Raw genomic sequence first — 21,339 nt, 5'->3', positions numbered from 1 at the left:
ATTGCTCTTTGTTCTATCATCTGCTACCATTGAGAACAGTCTAGAGCCATCCTCTTTGGAACCCCCTTTCAGGTAGTTGAAAGCAGCTATCAAATTCCCCCTCATTCTTCTCTTCCGCAGACTAAACAATCCCAGTTCCCTCAGCCTCTCCTCATAAGTCATGTGTTCCAATCCCCTAATCATTTTTGTTGCCCTCCACTGGACGTTTTCCAATTTTCCCACATCCTTCTTGTAGTGTGGGGCCCAAAACTGGACACAGTACTCCAGATGAGGCTTCACCATTGTGGAATAGAGGGGAACGATCACGTCCCTCGATCTGCTGGCAATGCCCCTACTTGTACAGCCCAAAATGCCATTGGCCTTCCTGGCAACAATGGCACACTGTTGACTCATATCCAGCTTCTCGTCCACTGTAACCCCTAGGTCCTTTTCTGCAGAAGTGCTGCCGAGCCATTCGGTCCCTAGTCTATAGCAGTGCATGGGATTCTTCCGTCCTAAGTGCAGGACTGTGCACTTGTCCTTGTTGAACCTCATCAGATTTCTTTTGGCCCAATCCTCTAATTTGTCTAGGGCCCTCTGTATCCTATCCCTACCCTCCAGCGTATCTACCTCTTCTCCCAGTTTAGTGTCATCTGCAAACTTTCTGAGGGTGCAATCCACACCATCCTCCAGATCATTAATGAAGATATTGAACAAAACCGGCCCAAGGACCGACCCTTGGGACACTCCACTTGATACCGGCTGCCAACTAGACACGGAGCCATTGATCACTACCCGTTGAGCCCGACAATCTAGCCAGCTTTCTACCCACCTTATCGTCCATTCATCCAGCCTATACTTCTTTAACTTGCTGGCAAGAATACTGTGGGAGACCGTGTCAAAAGCTTTGCTAAAGTCAAGGAACAACACGTCCACTGCTTTCCCCTCATCCACAGAGCCAGTTATCTCGTCATAGAAGGCAATTAGATTAGTCAGGCATGACTTGCCCTTGGTGAATCCATGCTGACTGTTCCTGATCACTTTCCTCTCCTCTAAGTGCTTCAGAATTGATTCCTTGAGGACCTGCTCCATGATTTTTCCAGGGACTGAGGTGAGGCTGACTGGCCTGTAGTTCCCAGGATCCTCCTTCTTCCGTTTTTTAAAGATGGGCACTACATTAGCCTTTTTCCAGTCATTCGGGACCTCCCCCGATCGCCATGAGTTTTCAAAGATAATGGCCAATGGCTCTGCAATCACATCCACCAACTCCTTTAGCACTCTCGGATGCAGTGCATCCGGCCCCATGGACCTGCGCTGGTCCAGATTTTCTAAATAGTCCCGAACCACTTCTTTCTTCACAGAGGGCTGGTCACCTCCTCCCCATGCTGTGCTGCCCAGTGCAGCAGTCTGGGAGCTGACCTTGTTCGTGAAGACAGAGGCAAAAAAAGTATTGAGTACATTAGCTTTTTCCACATCCTCTGTCACTAGGTTGCCTCCCTCATTCAGTAAGGGGCCCACACTTTCCTTGACTTTCTTCTTGTTGCTAACATACCTGAAGAAACCTTTCTTGTTACTCTTAACATCTGTTGCTAGCTGCACCTCCAGGTGTGATTTGGCCTTCCTGATTTCACTCCTGCATGCCCAAGCAATATTTTTATACTCTTCCCTGGTCATTTGTCCAATCTTCCACTTCTTGTAAGCTTCTTTTTCGTGTTTAATATCAGCAAGGATTTCACTGTTAAGCCAACCTGATCGCCTGCCATATTTACTATTCTTTCTACACATTGGGATGGTTTGTCCCTGTAATCTCAATAAGGATTCTTTAAAATACAACCAGCTCTCCTGGACTCCTTTCCCCCTCATGTTATTCTCTCAGGGGATCCTGCCCATCAGTTCCCTGAGGTTGTCAAAGTCTGCTTTTCTGAAGTCCAGGATCTGTATTCTGTTGCTCTCCTATCTTCCTTGTGTCAGGATCCTGAACTCTACCATCTCATGGTCACTGCATCCCAGATTCCCATCCACTTTTGCTTCTCCTGCTAATTCTTCCCCGTTTGTGAGCAGCAGGTCAAGAAGAGCTCTGCCCCTAGTTGGTTCCTCCAGCACTTGCACCAGGAAATTGTCCCCTACACTTTCCAAAAACTTCCTGGATTTTCGGTGCACCGCTGTATTGCTCTCCCAGCAGATATCAGGGTGATTGAAGTCTCCCATGAGAACCAGGGTGTGCGATCTAGTAGCTTCTGCGAGTTGCCGGAAGAAAGCCTCATCCACCTAATCCCCCTGGTCCGGTGGTCTATAGCAGACTCCCACCACGACATCACCCTTGTTGCTCACGCTTCTAAACTTAAGCCAGAGACTCTCAGGTTTTTCTGCAGTTTCATACTGGAGCTCTGAGCAGTCATACTGCTCTCTTACATACAATGCAACTCCCCCACCTTTTCTTCCCTGCCTGTCCTTCCTGAACAGTTTATATCCATCCGTGACAGTACTTCAGTCATGTGAGTTATCCCACCAAGTCTCTGTTATTACAATCACATCGTAATTCCTTGACTGTGCCAGGACTTCCAGTTCTCCCTGCTTGTTTCCCAGGCTTCTTGTGTTTGTGTATAGGCACTTGAGATAACTTGCTTTCTTAGTATGAGGCAGGAGGCCTCCCCTTTCGCATTCTCCTGCTTGTGCTTCCTCCCAGTATCCCACGTCCCAACTTACCTCAGGGCTTTGGTCTCCTTCCCCCGGTGAACCTAGTTTAAAGCCCACCTCACTAGGTTAGCCAGCCTGCTTCTGAAGATGCTCTTCCCTCTCTTCATTAGGTGGAGCCCGTCTCTGCCTAGCACTCCTCCTTCTTGGAACACCATCCCATGGTCAAAGAATCCAAAGCCTTCTCTCCGACACCACCTGCGTAGCCATTCATCTCTACCCAGGCCTTTTCCTTCAACGGGGAGGATGCACGAGAACACCACTTGCGCCTCAAACTCCTTTATCCTTCTTCCCAGAGCCATGTAGTCCACAGTGATCTGCTCAAGGTCATTCTTGGCAGTATCATTGGTGCCCACGTGGAGAAGCAGGAAGGGGTAGCGATCTGAGGGCTTGATGAGTCTCGGCAGTCTCTCTGTCACATCATGAATCCTAGCTCCTGGCAAGCAGCAGACTTTTCGGTTTTCCCGGTCGGGGCGGCAGATAGATGACTCAGTCCCCCTGAGGAGAGAATCCCTGACCACCACCACCCACCTCCTTCTCTTGGGAGCGGTGGTCATGGAACCCCCATCCCTAGGACAGTGCATCTCATGCCTTCCAATTGGCGGAGTCTCCTTCTGTTCCCTTCCCTCAGATGTATCATCTAGTCCACTCTCCGCATTAGTACCTGTGGAGAGAACATGAAAACAGTTGCTTACCTGTATCTGCGCTGCTGGTACATGGACGCTCCCCTTTCTTCTTCTGGAGGTCACGTGCTGCCAAATTTCTTCACCGTCCTCCTGTCCCTGCTGCGCGGCTTGCTCTGAATCTTCAGAACATTGTGTCTGTAGAAGCATATCCTGACATCTGTCCAGGAAATCTTCAGTTTCTCTTATGCAACGCAGGGTCGATACTTGTTTCTCCAGACCTTGAACCTTCTCTTCCAATATGGAGACCAGCTTGCACTTTGTACAGACAAAGTCGCTTCTGTCCTGAGGAAGAAAGACAAACATGGCACATCCAGTGCAGGTCACAACAGCTGAACACTCCCCATCCATATTACCTTCCTTCTACGAGCTTGCTCAGGAGTTGTAGTAACTACTCAGAGAAGCCAGCAAGATGTAAGTCTCAGTGGGCTCTCCCCAGGCAAACTCCCTCTGTTAGCCTCTCTGCTGTTCGCCGCTCAGCTGGTTCGCAGCTGACTGGCTTTTTATAACAATTAGGCCCACTCAAGGCTCACCTGGAACAAAGCACTCCCAATTCAAACTTTTCAAACAAACAACCAATCAAGCACACTGTCAAACTGTCTCCACAACAGATACTCAGATACTCACCAACACAGCCTCCCTAATACAGCCCTTAGCTTACCTCCTCTCAGACAGATCCCAGGCAAACTCCCTCTTTGTTAGCCTCTCTGCTGTTTGCCGCTCATCTGGTTCGCAGCTGACAGGCTCAGTGGCGCCCTCTTCAGTCCCTGCACTGGGGGCACCGATTGAGGGACTCGAGGCATACCTCACCGGTAGATTGGCGCAGACCCCCTGAGGCATGTGCCATCCGGCAAGAACTCCAGGACCAGCCCCAACCATCTTCAAGGGCCCAGGACCGATCCTGGGACCCATCGGGTACCAGAGACCACCGATTGCCAGGCTGTCATCGCCCATCTCCAAAAGGAAGGTCTCCCTACTCAGGACGATCCTCCCAGCAACTCGCTCATCATAGCACCCAGTCCCGTTCGATGTCTCAGTACCGGTCGAGTAGCGTGAGGCGTGGATCGCTGAATATCCGATGCAGATCTGCCTAATGCCATCGATCCCTGAGAGCCAGACCAACACAGTCTCGCTCGGACAGGTCGGCTTCGGGATGCAGCCACCGGCACCGGTTGGACAAGAGCCACTGCTCAGCCTGATCCTGGTCGCCCAGAACTGACCACTCCGCTGGTACCAATGGTGCTGACTATATTATCAGCACTGAAACCTGCCCCATGGCCCCAAATGCAGTGGCCAGTGCCATGATACCAGTGGAACCCTTGGGGTTCACCCAGTCTTCCCAGGCTTCCCGATCAGTGTCAGGAGCCTTGGAGAGGCCAGCGGGCTTGGTATCCCATCCCCGTCCAGTGCTGGAGACTTCAGGGGGTAAGACCCTGCAGATCCAGGAGAACCCAGGGGAGCAAGCTGCTTGACCACCAATGGATGTGGAGGTTCCCGGGGCACCATCATCGTCCTCATCGTTGCCAGACATGGCTATCACAGGGTTCCCTTGGCCAATTCCTCAGGATGATGCCAAGGCGGACCAGGAACTTTTGAAGAGGGTCAGGTCTAACCTTTAAAATAATCAGTAGGATGTTTTTAACACCCTGTGTAGATTCCCCTTTATTTGCTGATGAGATTCCATCTGTGCACCGCTGTTAATTGATGCATGTGACATCACTAAACTGTTCCCACAGGCCAATCAGAGTATGCTTTTGGACTATCTGTGTCCCTAGCAGTCTTAAAATACCATCTTATCATAGAATCAGAATTGGTAAACAGCAGCTATCTAGTATGAATAGCTAGATTACGTTGCAGCGTGGGATTGCATATTTAGCGAATTAGTTATTCATAGCACTGACAGACTTTCTCCAGCTAATGTGCATAAGTTTTGTGACAAAGTGCAATATATTTTATTTCTGTGCACATCTCAGATTGCTTGTAATTTAGTAGGGCCACCACAATTTCTGGGCAAGCTATCAAGTGGGATGTTGTAATGATTTGCATGACTACTATGGTAAATGGAAAAATGTAGCTTGTGTTTGTAGCTGTTCCATTGGAGTCTTGCAGTTTTCTCTCTTTTTAGTGCTTTTTAGAAAACTATGTAACAATCCTTAGCTATTTTGCAGACTGCTGTCTGGTGAAACTACCTATGCACTGTTTAAAACTTTGTGCATAATGAATTGATGAGAACAAAGGAAAGATTTTTATCCTTTGAGAAACGCAGATAACTAATAGAATCTTGAAGTTATCAAAACATATTTCTTGCCAAAGAACTTGGAATTCATGGGATTCAATTACTGGAAAAATGCCTGAATTAAAAATTGTCCTGTGAGGACCAAGAAACTAGAACCAAATTCTGGCACAGTACAGTTTTCTCCCAAAATGGACATTAATGTGTAAAAACAGGGTAGGGTGAACAAATGCTTGGCCCCCTACCACCAATCATTCCTGCCAGTGCAAGATGGAAGATCAAAAATTGGGGAAGGGAAAGAAAAGTCATAGGCCATACCCCTCCCACCAATGCTGAAACACTCTTCTGCAGCTCCACTTGTAAAGCACCTGTTGGCAGCTGTGGAGCATTTCTGTACAGGAGGTGGGACAGAATAAGAACAGAAAACCTAGGTTCTGGGTTCCCCCATCAGACATGTAATTTGGTTCTTAGTTTAGTGCAATACAGGCAAGGCATGAGCAATGAGAATTATAATAAGTGGGGAGTCAGGGGGAATAAGCAACCTAGCTGACTTAGGAATAACAGTGCGATTCTTGCTTTCCAGAAAAATATGATTAAAAACAACGTTGAACTGCTGCTACTTTTACTGCATGTCCCAGCCAGTATATATTAATATTCTGGGCATATACTACTTGTGTTTTCTCCCTTTAATCCAGCCTTGAAAAATAAAATTTTATATGGGGGTGGGGGTGGAGAGGGGAGAAGAAAGTATGAAAAAACAATAACTAAATATTAATTTATGTAGGCATTCAGATATAGTATTGATGACTGAGGTAAAAATAGCTATCTAGCAAGTTTTGTATGTTCCATAAATTTCCCATACAGCTATAATTGAGAAATGAGGAAACCTTGTTATTTTGTCAGTATGTCCAAAAATTGGTGTAGGTGTACAGACTTAAATACCTCAACAGCAGTATGTAAAACAGCTGCTCTGAGATGTTTTGCTTAATACTTTGACCAAGATTTTGAACAAATGATATTTCATGGAAATATAACAAATACTTTTGTATCTCCAAATACGGAGTAATCATTATTTTGAAATAAAAGTATAAAATAAAGTGTGTGCAGGTTTTTTAAAAGAAATCTAAAGTAAATAAAATGAGTCCACAAAATCTAGTTTAGAATCAGTGCAATGTAATTAAATTAGTCTTTTAACCACGTGTTCCTATTACTCTTCCCCTTGTCTTAATTTCTTGTGTGCCTTCTCTGTTTTTTATTACACCCAGTTGTCTCAGCTTTTCGTTAATTAGAACCTGATTCTGCAACCATTTATGTTCATAATAACTTTGAATACCTGCATAAATATGGGCAGGATTAAGCTCTTAATTTGTACAGCACCAGCATAGTGGAGCTCTGATCCTGAAGGGGCCTTTGGATTCGAATGTGAAACAAATATGAGGATGGAAGTTCTAATCATATGGGGGTGTACAGGTGTGTCTGTGATTAGCTTTCTTTACTTCAGATTTATGGCTCCAGTCCTGCAACTGACACAAAGGAACTACTCATGTGCTTATAATTAAGTATATACTTAAGTCTTTGCAGGATTGGAGCCTGAATTATTATCTGTATTATTATATAAATAGAAAATCTCTGATATTTTGAGGCACATATACCAACAGAAAATACGATTTTTTTTTTTTTTAGCTGAAATGGACAGAGAGGAATTGTTGGTCAGGTGGGTGGAAAACAAAAGGTCATGTTTTAAAAATGTCCCTTAATTTCATGGACAAATCATACCATACCATAATACTGTACTGCTATGCATTTTCTCCGTACTTCTATATTAACCACAAGGAAATTAGGATATCATGGTGTAGCAGCTGACAAAACAATTAAGATGGAAATAATTTCCTCCATGCTATTTGTTTAATAGTTTAAATGTTTTGCTCAGTTATATATCATATTGTATGTAGGAACTGCTATGCCTAGATTTTATGGGAAGTTTGAAAATAATGTCTGGAGTTTGAATCCAATTTTATTTACTCAAGTGTGAAGAAAATACACTTTTCTGATTTGTTCTACTTGAAAGTTTGTATTTTAATAGCTCAGAAGTAGTTGAAGCTAGAAACATTGAACTGAGCTTGGTTTATAGACAATATTTGGGGAAAAAACAACTCACAGCCCCGATTCTACAATAGACTTCATGCAAGCAGACCTCTACACCTGTACAGAGCCCCATTGACGGGTCCAGCCATGCTGCATCTGTTGCACCATCAAGGCCCAATGCTACATTAAATTGGTTTAATACTTTGAGTTGTGAACACTTAAAAATTAAATTTTCACTCATAGACATTAGAACAATCCCAGCAATGCACTTTTGTTGTGGACCGATCAGTACAGTGGTTTCTGGTATGTTGTTGTTTCGAATGGAGGCGTCTGGATGGGTGGGCATGGAGCAGTGAATGTAGAAAATGGCAAGCAGATGTCAAGGAGCTCTGATGTGTGCTAGAAGAGTAGAGTGTATAACAACTTGTAGATAAGAGAAGTGCTCTTACTTCAAGAGTCAGTAATTGCAGCCGCACTGGGAATGACTGACTACATGTGCCTGTGGGGGATCCAAACTGGAGCATACAGTTTGGATCCTCCACTTTCCCACTGTTATCATGAATAGCTCATCACCAAAACTTACTACCTCAAAATGTGTCTAGGGTGACTACTAACGACATCTTTGGTCTGCCCTCTGATCTCAGTGTTGCATTTATATTGGCCAAAATGGTACAGAAAAAGAACTTTCACTTTTATAAATGATGAAGCTGAGAGCAGTCATTTTAAAAATAATCAAAACTGTTACCATAGAACAAGTTTAGTTCTTGGGAATAATGGTTCAGTACACTGAGTTTTTAATACTAATAGTAATACTCAGTCCCTATGTTTATTTATGTCTTCTTGTTATTGAGTGTTCATTGAAAGTTAATCTATTTAGTTTTTTGAGAGGAAAGAGCTTACTTTTCCATAAATATTTTTTTAAAATACAATATATTTCAGAAGAGCATCTTTACTATGTAATATATGTTTTTGTACTTCGGCTTTTAACTCCGTTTCCTTCATTGTACTCAGCTTTCTATTTTCACATTCACACTTAGAAAACTATTGGGGTCAGTACAACAAAGACTGCTGTTTTTACAAATGTTGATTAGGTCTCTCTTCTTTATCATCTTACAGGTCTTGTAGAAATTTGCCTCATGCACCCTCTTGATGTAGTGAAAACCAGGTAAGGTTGTGCTTGAACAAGTTTTATTGACACTGGAAACTGTCCAAATTGGGAGCTGTCAGAAAATAAAATGCTAGAACTTGTTCAAGTAAGATAACTTCTCCATTTAATGGCATTTGTGTTTACTTACTGTTTTTTATAGCACTTGATAGACAGAATTTGAATGGCATGATGCATTTCTAGTTAGAGGTCATCTGAAGGTGTTAAATACTTTTTATGAAATACAGTCTTCAAATAATAGCAAAAGGAGATCGTATTAAATAAAAGTTGAACATTTAAATTTGCTTAAACTAAAATGCCATATTGCCTTAGAAATATTTTGAGACCTGCTGCAATGGGTCATGCTTTCAAAAGTTAGTACAAAAGGATGTTCCCCAAATTAGCACATGAAAATTGGTTATTTCACGTCAACTATATTTTTCCCTCCATTTTCCTGCATTAGCCATACAAATTTGTGTTTTTGTGAGTACACATGGTGAACCAATTTTGAAAAAAATTGTCCTAAAATTTCTGTTCTATCATATTGTTCATTTAGAAGAAAAAAAATCTATGGTATTTGATTTCTGGCTATTGGAACTTGACATCTGAATTCATAATGTAACAAATCTACGTAGACGTTACTAGTACCAACTTTTTGTGAAACTGACTGTAGTAAAGCGCTAGCATTGCCAGTTGAAAAGTGAGAATTGAAGAAGGTGCCTGAAGTAGGAAAAAGAGACAGCAGTTCTCTGGGATGCTTACAGTGATATTGAAAGTTTGTAAAGATATTTTCTGCTTGTTTTTTATAATTACGCTAAGGACTGTGGAGAAGGAAGTGATTCCATATTAGGAATTTTCTCTGAATTTTCCTCAGCACAGTATCCACAATTCTTGGTCTCTTCAGTAACATAGCCACTTTCAGTTACTACAACGGTTTTCCTCTTGACTGGATGGGAACATTATGTACATATATAAACTGATGCAACTCTGCTATGTAGTGTGCATTTTTGTGGAGTTCTGCACTTTCTGCTCTACATTTTTTACAAAGGGGACAACGTGACTTTTTAAGATTAGTGAATCTTTGGTTGAACTGGGTTAGCACTCCAGAGGAACATCAAGACAATGCCAGAGGCCCACATCTTGTGGATTTGTGGCTGTGTATCCTTGCTTGATTCTTATGTGTTTTCTGTTTGCTTGACTATGTTTTTAATAAATACGTTGGAGAAGGAAGTTCCTGCCTGAGATTATTTTGAATATCAGGAAACACTTATGATAATGGTTTGGATTTTTTGTGAGAATATTTTGCAATATATCTGCTGTATTTAATAATTTTCTATTATTGTACTGTACAATAATAATATGATCATTTATCCATGGAAGGTTTTGGAGAAGGGATGAGATATAAAATTATGTTCTTGTAAAATATAAACAAGCAACGTGCTCATTGGAGTTATTTCTTGCTAAATGTACATTTGAAAATAATTGTGTTTCATTCTGCATTAGGACACCAAAGAAGATCTCAAATCTGAGGAATTCATCTAAATTACTATACATATTAAAAAAACAGAAAGGTCTCTCTCTCTTTCTCTCTTTGTTATTTTAGCCCAGTGCATCCCACTTCCTCTTCCAAATGAAATGATATACCCAGTTGGAAGATTATTGCTGTACTTTCCAATAAAAGAAGGCCTAAACAGCCCATGGTGCATTTGTTAATCTCACAGCAAATCTTTTGTTACCTTTTTTTTTTTTCTTAACTGGATTATCCTTATGGAAGATGCAGCAGTCAGTAGAATAAATAAAGTACTGGGTCCCTATAGTCTCCCTGATGGCAACAACAAACTTTCCTTAAAGTCAATAAAAGTTACTTGTATCCTCTGGGTGGGTAGGGAGTGAGGATACAGCCCCTGGATTCCAATTGCTAAGAACTTCCAGATAGGGCTGCTGTCAAAATACAGAAGGTCAGGTTTTTTTGACTAATAAACCTTGATGATATCACTTGAATGGAAGACTGGCGAGCTGACGGGTATCCTAGTCTGAATGAATAATCACTTTTGCTTCTCCTTCTGCTTAGCCTTGATTGAAGGGAGGTATCATACCTTTTACCCATCAGACTTACCAACGTGTGACAAAGAAATGATTTTGTAATACTCATTATTTTTGAGGTAGATATAGTAAAGTGTTTTTCCAACTAGAAAGCTGTAGTTTGTGCCTGATTGGTATATGTGTTAGTTCAAACAAATGTACCAATGTCATAACTTCACAATGTTTTATTGTTGGGAAAATGGACACTTGAGCAACAACTGACAGAAACCGTTTAAGGGATGATTAAGCTAGTTAGGGGAAATTGGGGGGGAAAATGGAATTTCCAATGCTAATGGAAAATTGTTTGGGAGGAAGAGGATTTGGGCCAAATAAATAAAGTTAGGCCAAGCTGTAACTGGAGGTCCAAACTTAGCAGTGTTTGAGTAGCTTTACATCCAGTGTTAGAGTTTTGGCCATCCTCACAAACAGGTTTGAAAGGGTTAAGAAAATACCCGCACAAAACTTTCACTTTCCCCATTCCAGATTTTCTAATGGAATCCTGTCAGCGTAAAGTTGATGTGTAAAAAGTGGTGAATTAGGCCCAATAACTTCCAACTCGTGGGCACCACCATGAAATTTCATCATTCTCAGATATACCATCTTAAAGAAATGGTACATCCAAAAACAACATTGCAGCATTAGAATGCACAGGGATTGTGACTAGAGCTGGGTAAACAATGCAAAATAAATAAATAAATAAAAATAAAAAATGATGTTAATATTTGCTCAGATTTATAAATGAATTCCATTCACATTCTCTATGCTTGCTCTCTTTTTGTTCACTCCCACAAATATTTGTGCAGTTGTGTTTTACTGGCATCAGTGTTCCTGTAAAGCAAATTTCAAAGTTGCAAGTGCAAGTATTCACAGAAATTGTGAACTTTTGATTAGGGTGTAAGTATTTGCTTTGCATATGGTTGTGAATCATCCTATCAGGGAACGGAAACCATACCTCATTCCTTATCAGGGCAATCATAACTGTATGACCCAAGATATTTGCTCAGAGATTAGCAGATTGGCCTAACGGTTGGTTAAAGCCTGATATGCAGAGTGTGGTTGAAATTATGGACTCCAGAATTCTGGAGCAATTTCTACAAGGCCATGCCTGGGTTGGTTAGGAGGCGTCAATTCAAAACCCTGGAGGAGAAGGTCAAACTGACAGAGGAGTTTGAGGAAGCAGATTTTCCCTGACAGGTACATTGTCCATTTAATAAACCTGAACTGGGAAAAGAAGTTTGGGGAAATGGCAGGGGTGAAGCCTGCAGAGAAGAAAATGGAGAACAGAGGAACTCCTTTGGGGAGGTGGGAAATTATCTGCTGACAGTGTGGGAGACAGGCCCCTATACAGACTCTGCGCTGTCTGAATTTTGTGGTTGGACTGGAACCTTGGGAGAATGCCAGAGAAAAAAAGCAACCATCTTGATGAAGATGGGGGAGGAGATGAGAGAGTGGCCAGGTGTTTGTTGGCTAGGAAAGATGTGGTAAAGTCACTCTGGATCCTACCAGGGAAAGGCTGAATCTGGAGTGCATCCATGTGGAGAGAAGACTCTACCCAATGGTCAAGATACCCCTAAAGGTCCAGGTTAATTTGAGATAGAAACAACTTGGAGTTGTGGTTAGGTTGTCCCATCTGTTGGTATTAGGGATGAACTGGAACTCCTTCCCATTTAGGAACAAAGTAGGCATCTAGGGTCCATAGCAGAAGGGAACTGAGCCACCGAGGAAGATAAAGAAATGGCTTGAAGTAGGGAAGCAGAAGAACCCTGGACAACAGGATACAAGCCAGGGGTTGAAAGAGGGAAATGAACGTTCCTCAGAAGAAAATGGAAAAAGGGAAGAACTGGCCAAGCAGGTATTGGGGGTGGGGGAGGCAAGAAAGGAAGCCCAAAAGTATCAGAGGAGGATGGGCTGTCCACAGAATGTTTGTTGCCATGGTTTTGAGAGGAGGAACCCTGAGATATGTTGGTAGGACTAGGACAGGGGTAGGCAACCTATGGCACGCGAGCTGATTTTCAATGGCACTCACACTGCCCGGGTCCTGGCCACTGGTCCAGGGGGCTCTGCATTTTAATTTAATTTTAAGTGAAGCTTCTGAAATATTTTTAAAACCTTATTTACTTTACATACAACAATAGTTTAGTTATATATTATAGACTTATAGAAAGAGACCTTCTAAAAATGTTAAAATATATTATTGGCATGCAAAACTTTAAATTAGAGGAAATAAATGAAGACTCGACATACCACTTCTGAAAGGTTGCTGACCCCTGGACTAGGAGAACAAGAGACCATAGAGAAAGGAGATGAAGGGATTCACCCTGACCCAAAATAAAAAGGGTGAACGGGAGGAGATTAGATCTTCGAATTGCCTCTGGTATGAAGACCAGTAGACTGAAACTGAATTATGAGGATGTTCCTCCCCTATGAAATGTGACTTTTGTGGGTGTAGATGAGATAACCACCCTGGAGGCAAGTGCAGGAAAAGGGCACCTGGTGCCTCCTCTAAAGAAGGGAGGGCATGAGGGAAAAGGAACCTCAGCGTTCGACAATTGGGGAAGATGTGTGACAGAGGGCTGGAAGCTAACAGGTGAGCCAGCACTCTGATCTCTTAGGCACCAAACAGCTCCCCTGGAGAAGGCTCATTGGGGATATGCAGCTAACTAGCTAGTCAGTCTGGGAGAACTGAGGAACCAATTAGCCATCAGCTGTGGGATATAAAAGCAGACACAGGAAAGAAGTAAGGGGAGAAGACCCTGGGCTAGCTGAGCCCAGTATGCTCTGAGATCTTGAGAAAGAGAGACCCTCTGTTCTTCCCCGGTCCTGTGGGAAAGAATCACTGAAAATACTTTGCTGCGCAGGGCTGTACTGGTGTTGGTGATGGGAATATAAATAAATTCACACAAAGTTATCACTGAGGGGTTTCTGTGGCATCGGATCAGAGGACAGTGATAAAGGGTGCCGTGTTACAGTCACCTCAGTGTAAATGAGAAAATGCCCTTCTGTCTCTTATGTGGTCAAGAGTAGACACAGGCCGGCATCAAAAACCTGAGACTGAAACTCCAGCCCACAAATTTTGGGGAAGTTTTGATCCATTTTGTGATTTAGCTTTCATGCGTGACTGTTATCTTTGTAACGAGCTAAACCAACACCCTGGATTCAAAACCCCCTGAGCTTTGGAAAAGTTAAGAGAGGATCCAAGTCCAGATATGAACTTTTCTCCTAGCTCCAGTCAGAAACTTTTCTACTGGTGATTCCATCCCCCTGCCTCTTGTTCCAATTTCTGTTGTTTCTGCTCATATTAGAAGAGTTCAGCTTACTACATGTGTTTCCGATCTCATTCCATCTGTTGTTTTGCAAGAGCTCCTTCCTTTTATATCATTAATTCCTCTTTGATTTCGGGTCTTTTTCATTCAAGTGAGCAGTAGTGGAGCCTGTTCTGAAAAGCCTTGGCTTAGAGTAAAAGACTGATAACAATTGTCATCTGACTTCCATTTCTTTCTAACGTACCTGAGTGCATTGTCCTTACCCAATATTACTATCAGTACATGATCATAATTTACTTGGTTCATGTTGACCTGGGTTTGGTTCAGGTTATTTGACCAACCAGCTTTGATTAGGTTCTTAACCAACTTATTTCTGCCAAACCGCAAGGCTTTTCACTAGTATCTTTCTTGATTTATCAGTGAACTTGGATATACTCACTCATGGGATCCTCATGCATGCTGTAGTTGATCTTCTGGTTTTGGCATTCAGGATTCAGCACTTAAATAGTTTGAATGTTTCCTTACAGATTATTCATGCCAGGTTTTATGTAATAAGAACTTATCTCAAGTTAACAATAATTTTGATGTGGATGTGCTCCAGAGCTCAGTCATTTGCGCTTTGTAAAAAGGAAAACAATCTGTTAGGAATTAATAAGGGCATATGGACTAATAGTTCCAATGAGATATGCTATTCCAATTTAAATCCTGCCCAGAACTGAAGAACAGTATTGGTGTGCACTGTTAAACAGATGCTGCATTTTTCAGTGCTGGGCAAAATGATTCCTGTTTGTATGCGCAGACATACCATGTATGTAGTTAATACAAATGCTGGTTTCTCATCTGTTCATGTGATACTGGGGCATTTGTGATCAAGAAACAGAGGAGCTTTACAGTTGCCTTTTTAAAACCAGGGTATTTTTGGTGAAGAGCCCTGACACAAGGCACCTCCCTTGCTACCTGGAGAACCTCACTGTCTAGCCAGTTGAGATGGTTTCACAGTTACAAACACACACTGGGCTCTCCAGCCCAGGCTCACACTCTGAGTTCCTCTTGTGCTGCCAGTTGCTTCTTGTTTCGTCCCCTTATATTCCCACAATGACCTTGTTAACCCAGTGATTGTCACCCAGGTGCTCACAATCCCCCAATAGAAAGTGTATAATTGCCTTCAGCAATGTCAGCCATTAGGGTGCTGCTGATAGCACCCTATCACAGGGTCTTGATTCTAGAATTTACTTCCCCTTGTTATAAAAGAAGCTAGATTCGTTGTCCCTCAGTTTACATTACTGGACCTGTTTTCCCAGGCCTTCCCTGACAGGGCGGGATGAGTGATGAGTGAGTTGGGATGGCTGGGGGAGACTTTTATTTTATTGGCGGGGGGTCCTTATGTGGACAGTGCTCAAATGTAGTGTTTTGTTTTGGAGATTTATTGTTCAGTGTGTGATTTTATAAATAATAAGTGCTTTTCTGAACAACTGAAATAAATCTAGCAAAATAGTCACTTCCTTTTAGAGATAAAGGGCTCACAGGACTCTGCTTTGGGTTTGGCAACTCCTCAATTGTTGTATTTTGCCATTACAATGGCCAAACAAAAAACACCCTTGGTTTTAGTTTCCTGATTCACCTGTGACTTGCAGCAATGTGAAGTGTCTGACAAATATCCCTTGCACACACCTGACATGCTCAAAATAGAACAATAATCTCCATTTCCCCTTTAAAGGGTCTTTCCCATGTTTCTAGGGCTGTCAGGGGAATGCCATAAAATAAATGAAAACTCCAGAATCCTCAACAGATATCTGCATATTAGAAATATACAGGTGGCCAGTCTCCTTGCACTGACAGGAAGGGAAGCCACTGAGGATAGGAAGCAAGTGAAGGGACCCCCTGTCAAAAATATAAAGGGAAGGGTAACCACCTTTAAAATCCCTCCTGGCCAGAGGAAAAATCCTTTCACCTGTAAAGGGTTAAGAAGCTAAGATAACCTCGCTGGCATCTGACCAAAATGACCAATGAGGAGACAAGATACTTTCAAAGCTGGGGGGGGGAAACAAAGGGTCTGTCTGTGTGATGCTTTTGCCGGGGACAGAACAGGAATGGAGTCTTAGAATTTAGTAAGTAATCTAGCTAGATATGCGTTAGATTAGGATTTCTTTAAATGGCTGAGAAATTAAGCTGTGCTGAATAGAATGGATATTCCTGTCTTTGTGTCTTTTTGTAACTTAAGGTTTTGCCTAGAGGGATTCTCTATGTTTTGAATCTATTACCCTGTAAGGTATTTACCATCCTGATTTTACAGAGGTGATTCTTTTTTTACTTTTTCTTCTATTAAAATTCTTCTTGTAACAAACTGAATGCTTTTTTCACTGTTCTTAAGATCCAAGGGTTTGGTCTGTGGTCACCTATGCAAACTGGTGAAGATTTTTATCAAACCTTCCCCAGGAAGGGGGGTGCAAGGTTTTGGTGAGGATTTTGTGGGGAAAGACGTTTCCAAATGGCTCTTTCCCAATAATAAACCTGGTTAGACGTTTGGTGGTGGCAACGAAAGTCCAAGGGCAACAGGTAAAATAGTTTGTACCTTGGTGAAGTTTTAACCTAAGCTGGTAAAAGTTAGCTTAGGAGGTTTTCATGCAGGTCCCCACATCTGTACCCTAGAGTTCAGAGTGGGGAAGGAACCTTGACACCCCCCTTGGGAGAAATGGGGAGAGACGCATTAGCAGGTGGTGAGGTAAGCTTTTTGGGAGGAAGGGAAGTAGATTAAAAGTCTCTCACAGGAGCAAGAGGAAGGGGATTTCTGAGCAAGTGCTGGGACTAAGGGCAAGACATCAGTGATAGTTATTCTTACTTATTTCCTCCCCAGCACAGACCTGGATGTGTAGAAGTCCCCCTGCAGTTTTGGAATCCTGTTGAATCCTAAACCAGAGGAAGTGGTCCAGATCTAGAGCTCTGAATCAAACCTGGCCATATTTGGACTTGGGGCTCTTGTTTCGGTCTCTCTCTGCCACCCTTTTCCCTTTATTTAAAATACCACAAGTGCCAGGTTTTTGCACACTTGGCCTATCTCTCGAAGTACTCTTCACTGAAGATGATCCGGGAACAGATTGAAAGCATGCTAAAAGGACCCTTTTTCAACAAGTCAGTATTTTTTAAATTCCTTACCTGGCTTACCATTAACAAGACTTTAGATTATGGACACTGGGTAAATTTTAAACTTTGAATTTGCTCTTCACAGTTTTATGCTCTTTTTATCTTGCATTTCACTCAGATTGGATAATACAGTTAGAATAGCCCATGTTACTTCCCTTTAAAGCATGTTTTGCTTTCAATCTAATGCAGTAGCACAATGCTCTTTATATGTTTGTGTTTCCAGTACTTGCAAAGATCAGGTACCCCTTTTGTATTAACATTTCCTGGCAGCTAGGGCAGCATTAGTAATTTGACAGGAGCCTGAGGGTTTCCCTTCTATAATCTGCATATATATATACACGAAAGCACACAGACCCGTTTGCTTGTGTTGTTGGGTGTCTTCCTTGATACAGAAGGGGAAATTGCTTGATGTTTGAGTTCACTCGCAGTGGAAAAACCTGCAGTTGATTAGCTCTATCCTCATATTGCAGTTACAAGGAGAGGGCGGCCATGGACTGCATTTTATGATTCCATGGACTGCACATTGTGTACTCCTGGTATATGTCCAAAAAATTCTGTTGTTTTTTTTTAATTTAAGTTCATGAAAATATTTCCTTTCATAATGTAGGGCTACATAGCATCCTTTGCCATGTATGACTGTGACAAAAATGGCCCAAAATTGTGGTAGTAGGGGACAGCCCCATCCTGATTCCAGACATGACAGAATTCCTATATGTGGCTCTGAGAGGGCAGATGCAGGAAAGGGAAGGAGCCAGAGAGCAGGTGCTCTCCAAAACATGCCCCTGTGGAGAATGGCAGCATTCCCAGTTAGAAATCTGCCCACAAATAACAGGAATATCTCCACCTCCATACACTTCAGTCTCTGAAGAAGGTTTTGATGCAGCTGCAGGCAGGGATCATCTGGGAGTGATGCTACCAAGAAAGAAAGGGAAAGGATGAAGTGTGGAGCCATTTGGATACTTGGACAATCCTTTCTGTAGTGTCTCAAGGTTCAGACAGATCTCAGGAAATCCATGGGTTGGTAAACCCATGGCAACCCCATGCTTGCACTGGTACAAAGTATCCTCCTTGATTCAGAAGGGGAAGTTGCTCTGAGCGTCCCTAAACCTCCAACTGCCAGAAGCTGGGACTGAACTACAGGGGATGGATCACTTGAAAATTGCTCTGTTCTATTCATTTCCTCTGAAGTATCTGGCACCGACCACTGTCAGAAAACAGAATAGTGAGCTAGATGGACCATTGATCTGATCCAATATGGCCGTTCTTATGGGAAACCACCTCTAGGGTTGAGATGGGTGTTCAGTTTCTATAGTCTGTTTAGTCCTTGGCCTCTCTACTACAACTGATAACAGGTATGGCAGTTATAGTGGGGGTTCTAGAGTATCACCATTCCACTAGGAAATATATCGAGACCACCAAACTAATTTAAAGTAGAACACACAATAGCTGGCAGATTGTATATCAGTTTTTGATCACTATCTACCTGAGGTAGGTTTTAACCAGTGAATTAGCTATGATCAAGCTCTATATCCCATTACAAATCCCCTGAGCCATTTACCTTCCAGTTCAAGATTTTAAAAAAAATATATTTGGTAAGCAGTGTCTTATTTAGTTTTGATTGTTCATTTGATTTGTGTATAGCACTTTGATCCAGGTAAGTAGTTCTCTCTCTAAACACATTAACATATGATGACAGTGTCATTAATGACCTTTACAGAGATGAATTCTTGCTGGTATTGAGTCACAAAGCAATGCAGGTATAATACAAGTGTTTGTCCTCTGACAGAGAATGTGATCGTGGAGGAAAAGAGAGGAATGAGAGTCTGGTCAGAAGGGATGAGATTGAGCAGCTAGGTTGGTTCATAGAGTCAAATTCAAAAGTGATATGTAGGGTTGTATACATTATATTCTATTTGACTCATTTAGACTCCTTCAGACCTGATGATGCCCATTCTATCCCTGTGTAACGGGGTCCAAACTGGTGTAACTTACACACCAAGGAACTAGAAGAAGGTGTAGATAGAAGTGGTGTCAATTTCTTTGTCTAACCGTTGTCTAACTCCTTGTTGTGTAAATTACACCAATTTAGACCACCACCCCCCTTACTCCATGGCAGAGTTGGTGTCATTAGGTTTGGGGGAGCCTGAATGTAATGGAATCCAATGTAGACCACCTTATATATCATTTCTGAATTTGACCCATAGATTCTAGAGCTGGGAGATGCCTATTAGATTGTCATGTCCATCCATCTGCTAGCACAGGATTGTTGTCAATTGTACAACTACTAGTGTTTTGTCCAGTCAAGTTTTAAATGTGCCAAGTGACAGAGCTCCCACCATGTCCCTCAGGAGGCTATTATACAGTCTAATACAGTTCTGCTAGAAAGCTTTTTCCTAATATTTGGGCTGAACTTTCCATAACATAATTTCATCCCATTACTGCTAGTAATTCCCTTTTACTATGCTACATCACTCTTCTCCCACGTTTGTGTTGACATCCTCCCGATATGTGTAGACTATTAGCATGAGCCCATTTTCTTTCACCCAACCCCTTATGAAGGTGAGCTGATCAGACAAACAGGCTTACTAAAAAATCCTCTCTGCATGTAAATCTTCTATTTAAAATATAAGTATTTAAAAGGAAACCATAGGGGACAGTTATAAATGAGAGGAAGGCAGAAAGCACAGGGCTAGGTGTTGGGAAAGGACACGGGATTATATTAACAAGAAAAATATATGTTTAAATTAAGTATTTAAAATGGGAATTGGGGAGTGGAAATGAGCAGATGTTGATGTAGAATAGCAGGCTGGAGACAACTGAACAGGGAATGGTTTTTAAAATGTATCCTATTTTTTTAAAGGAATACTTAAAATTAGGATTTAGCAGCTGGGAAAGGTTAGATGGGCCATGGGTTAGAGACATCTATGCTATACATATGATTTTTTAAAAAAACAATTTAACAGAGCAGATGGGTGGGTTATTAACAGATGTTAATGATTTGTCAGTGGTATGAAACATTAAGATCACATTCAGGGTAGACCATGGTCATGCCTGATTTCTAACTCAGGGACAAAAATTTAGGGTTAGACCACTGTCATGCCTGATTTCTAACTATGGATGGAACATGCCAGAAATAAAGCAAGCAAGGAACCACTTTATTTTTTTTTAAATAGCAAAAAACTCTATTTATTTTTATTGGTGTTTGGTCATGTGGCAATACTACTGAGATAATTTAAGGATAGAATACCACTACTTAACAATTTCATGCACAATAAACAGAAGGACAATTATTGACCGCTTTACAATAGTATTGTTTTTAACTATTTGGTGAGCTGACTTTTGGAAGCTACTGATCCAAAAGAAGAAAGCTGTTGGAAACACAATATAACCGTAGTGAGGCCAATAATTCTTTCAAAGTAGTTGGCCATTAATATTGTGTTTAAATACTGTATATCCCTAAAAATAACTACATTTGACCAATGGGTTCCAAATAAATCTATAAATAAATAGAGATAATATCTTACTTGAGGAACTATGTGTTGTGTGTTTTTACTAGCAGATGTATCAGTGTGTATTCTAGGTCTAGAGGGGTTTTTGAGAAACAAGAGTCTTCATGGAAATAAAAATACCATATCCAAAATAATCTTGGCAAGACAGAGTTCTGGTTTTTTATTTATTTCTCAAGAGGTTGCAAAATATTTCTAATGAAATATCTGCAAGTTTTTAACCGCTGTAATATGTTGTAGTAAGCTGATGGCTCTCTGGTTAAAAGCCCAGTGGGCTAGACTGTGCTTATAACAACCTACACTGAGCAAGGGGCAAAGTGTAGCTGTTCTACCCCAAGATCACCCTAAGCAGGGAATTATGCCTCTCTGAAGTACAATTCCTCCCTTCATAATGAACAGCTGGTCCATATCTGTATCAAATTACTTACGCTAGCCAAGGCTCAGACATCCTTCACCCATCTCTGCCCATTCCCTGTGCACCTGTGCTGGGGGTGAAATAATAGATGAGCATCCCCTGCTGACTTTCTGC

The 21,339-nt window shown here is 41.9% G+C and overlaps 1 protein-coding gene across 17 annotated transcripts in view; it reads left to right on the top strand.

Annotated features, from left to right (window-relative positions):
- Window positions 1-21,339, top strand: part of SLC25A21 (solute carrier family 25 member 21) — a 396,583-nt gene that overhangs the window by 244,410 nt on the left and 130,834 nt on the right. For 9 of the 17 annotated variants that reach the window (XM_073349071.1, XM_073349072.1, XM_073349076.1 and 6 more), the window contains one exon: window positions 8,791-8,839. In XM_073349071.1, coding sequence (XP_073205172.1) covers window positions 8,791-8,839 — 49 coding nt within the window. Of the gene's footprint in view, window positions 1-8,790; window positions 8,840-15,896; window positions 17,293-21,339 lie in introns of those variants that run through there. The other 8 variants (XM_073349085.1, XM_073349082.1, XM_073349091.1 and 5 more) reach the window with 6 other exon arrangements.

The sequence above is a fragment of the Lepidochelys kempii genome, chromosome 6 (assembly GCF_965140265.1).
Source record: "Lepidochelys kempii isolate rLepKem1 chromosome 6, rLepKem1.hap2, whole genome shotgun sequence".
NCBI lineage: Eukaryota > Metazoa > Chordata > Testudines > Cheloniidae > Lepidochelys > Lepidochelys kempii.
Note: the sequence above shows the minus strand (reverse complement) of the source record. Positions and strands in the feature narration are given on the sequence as shown.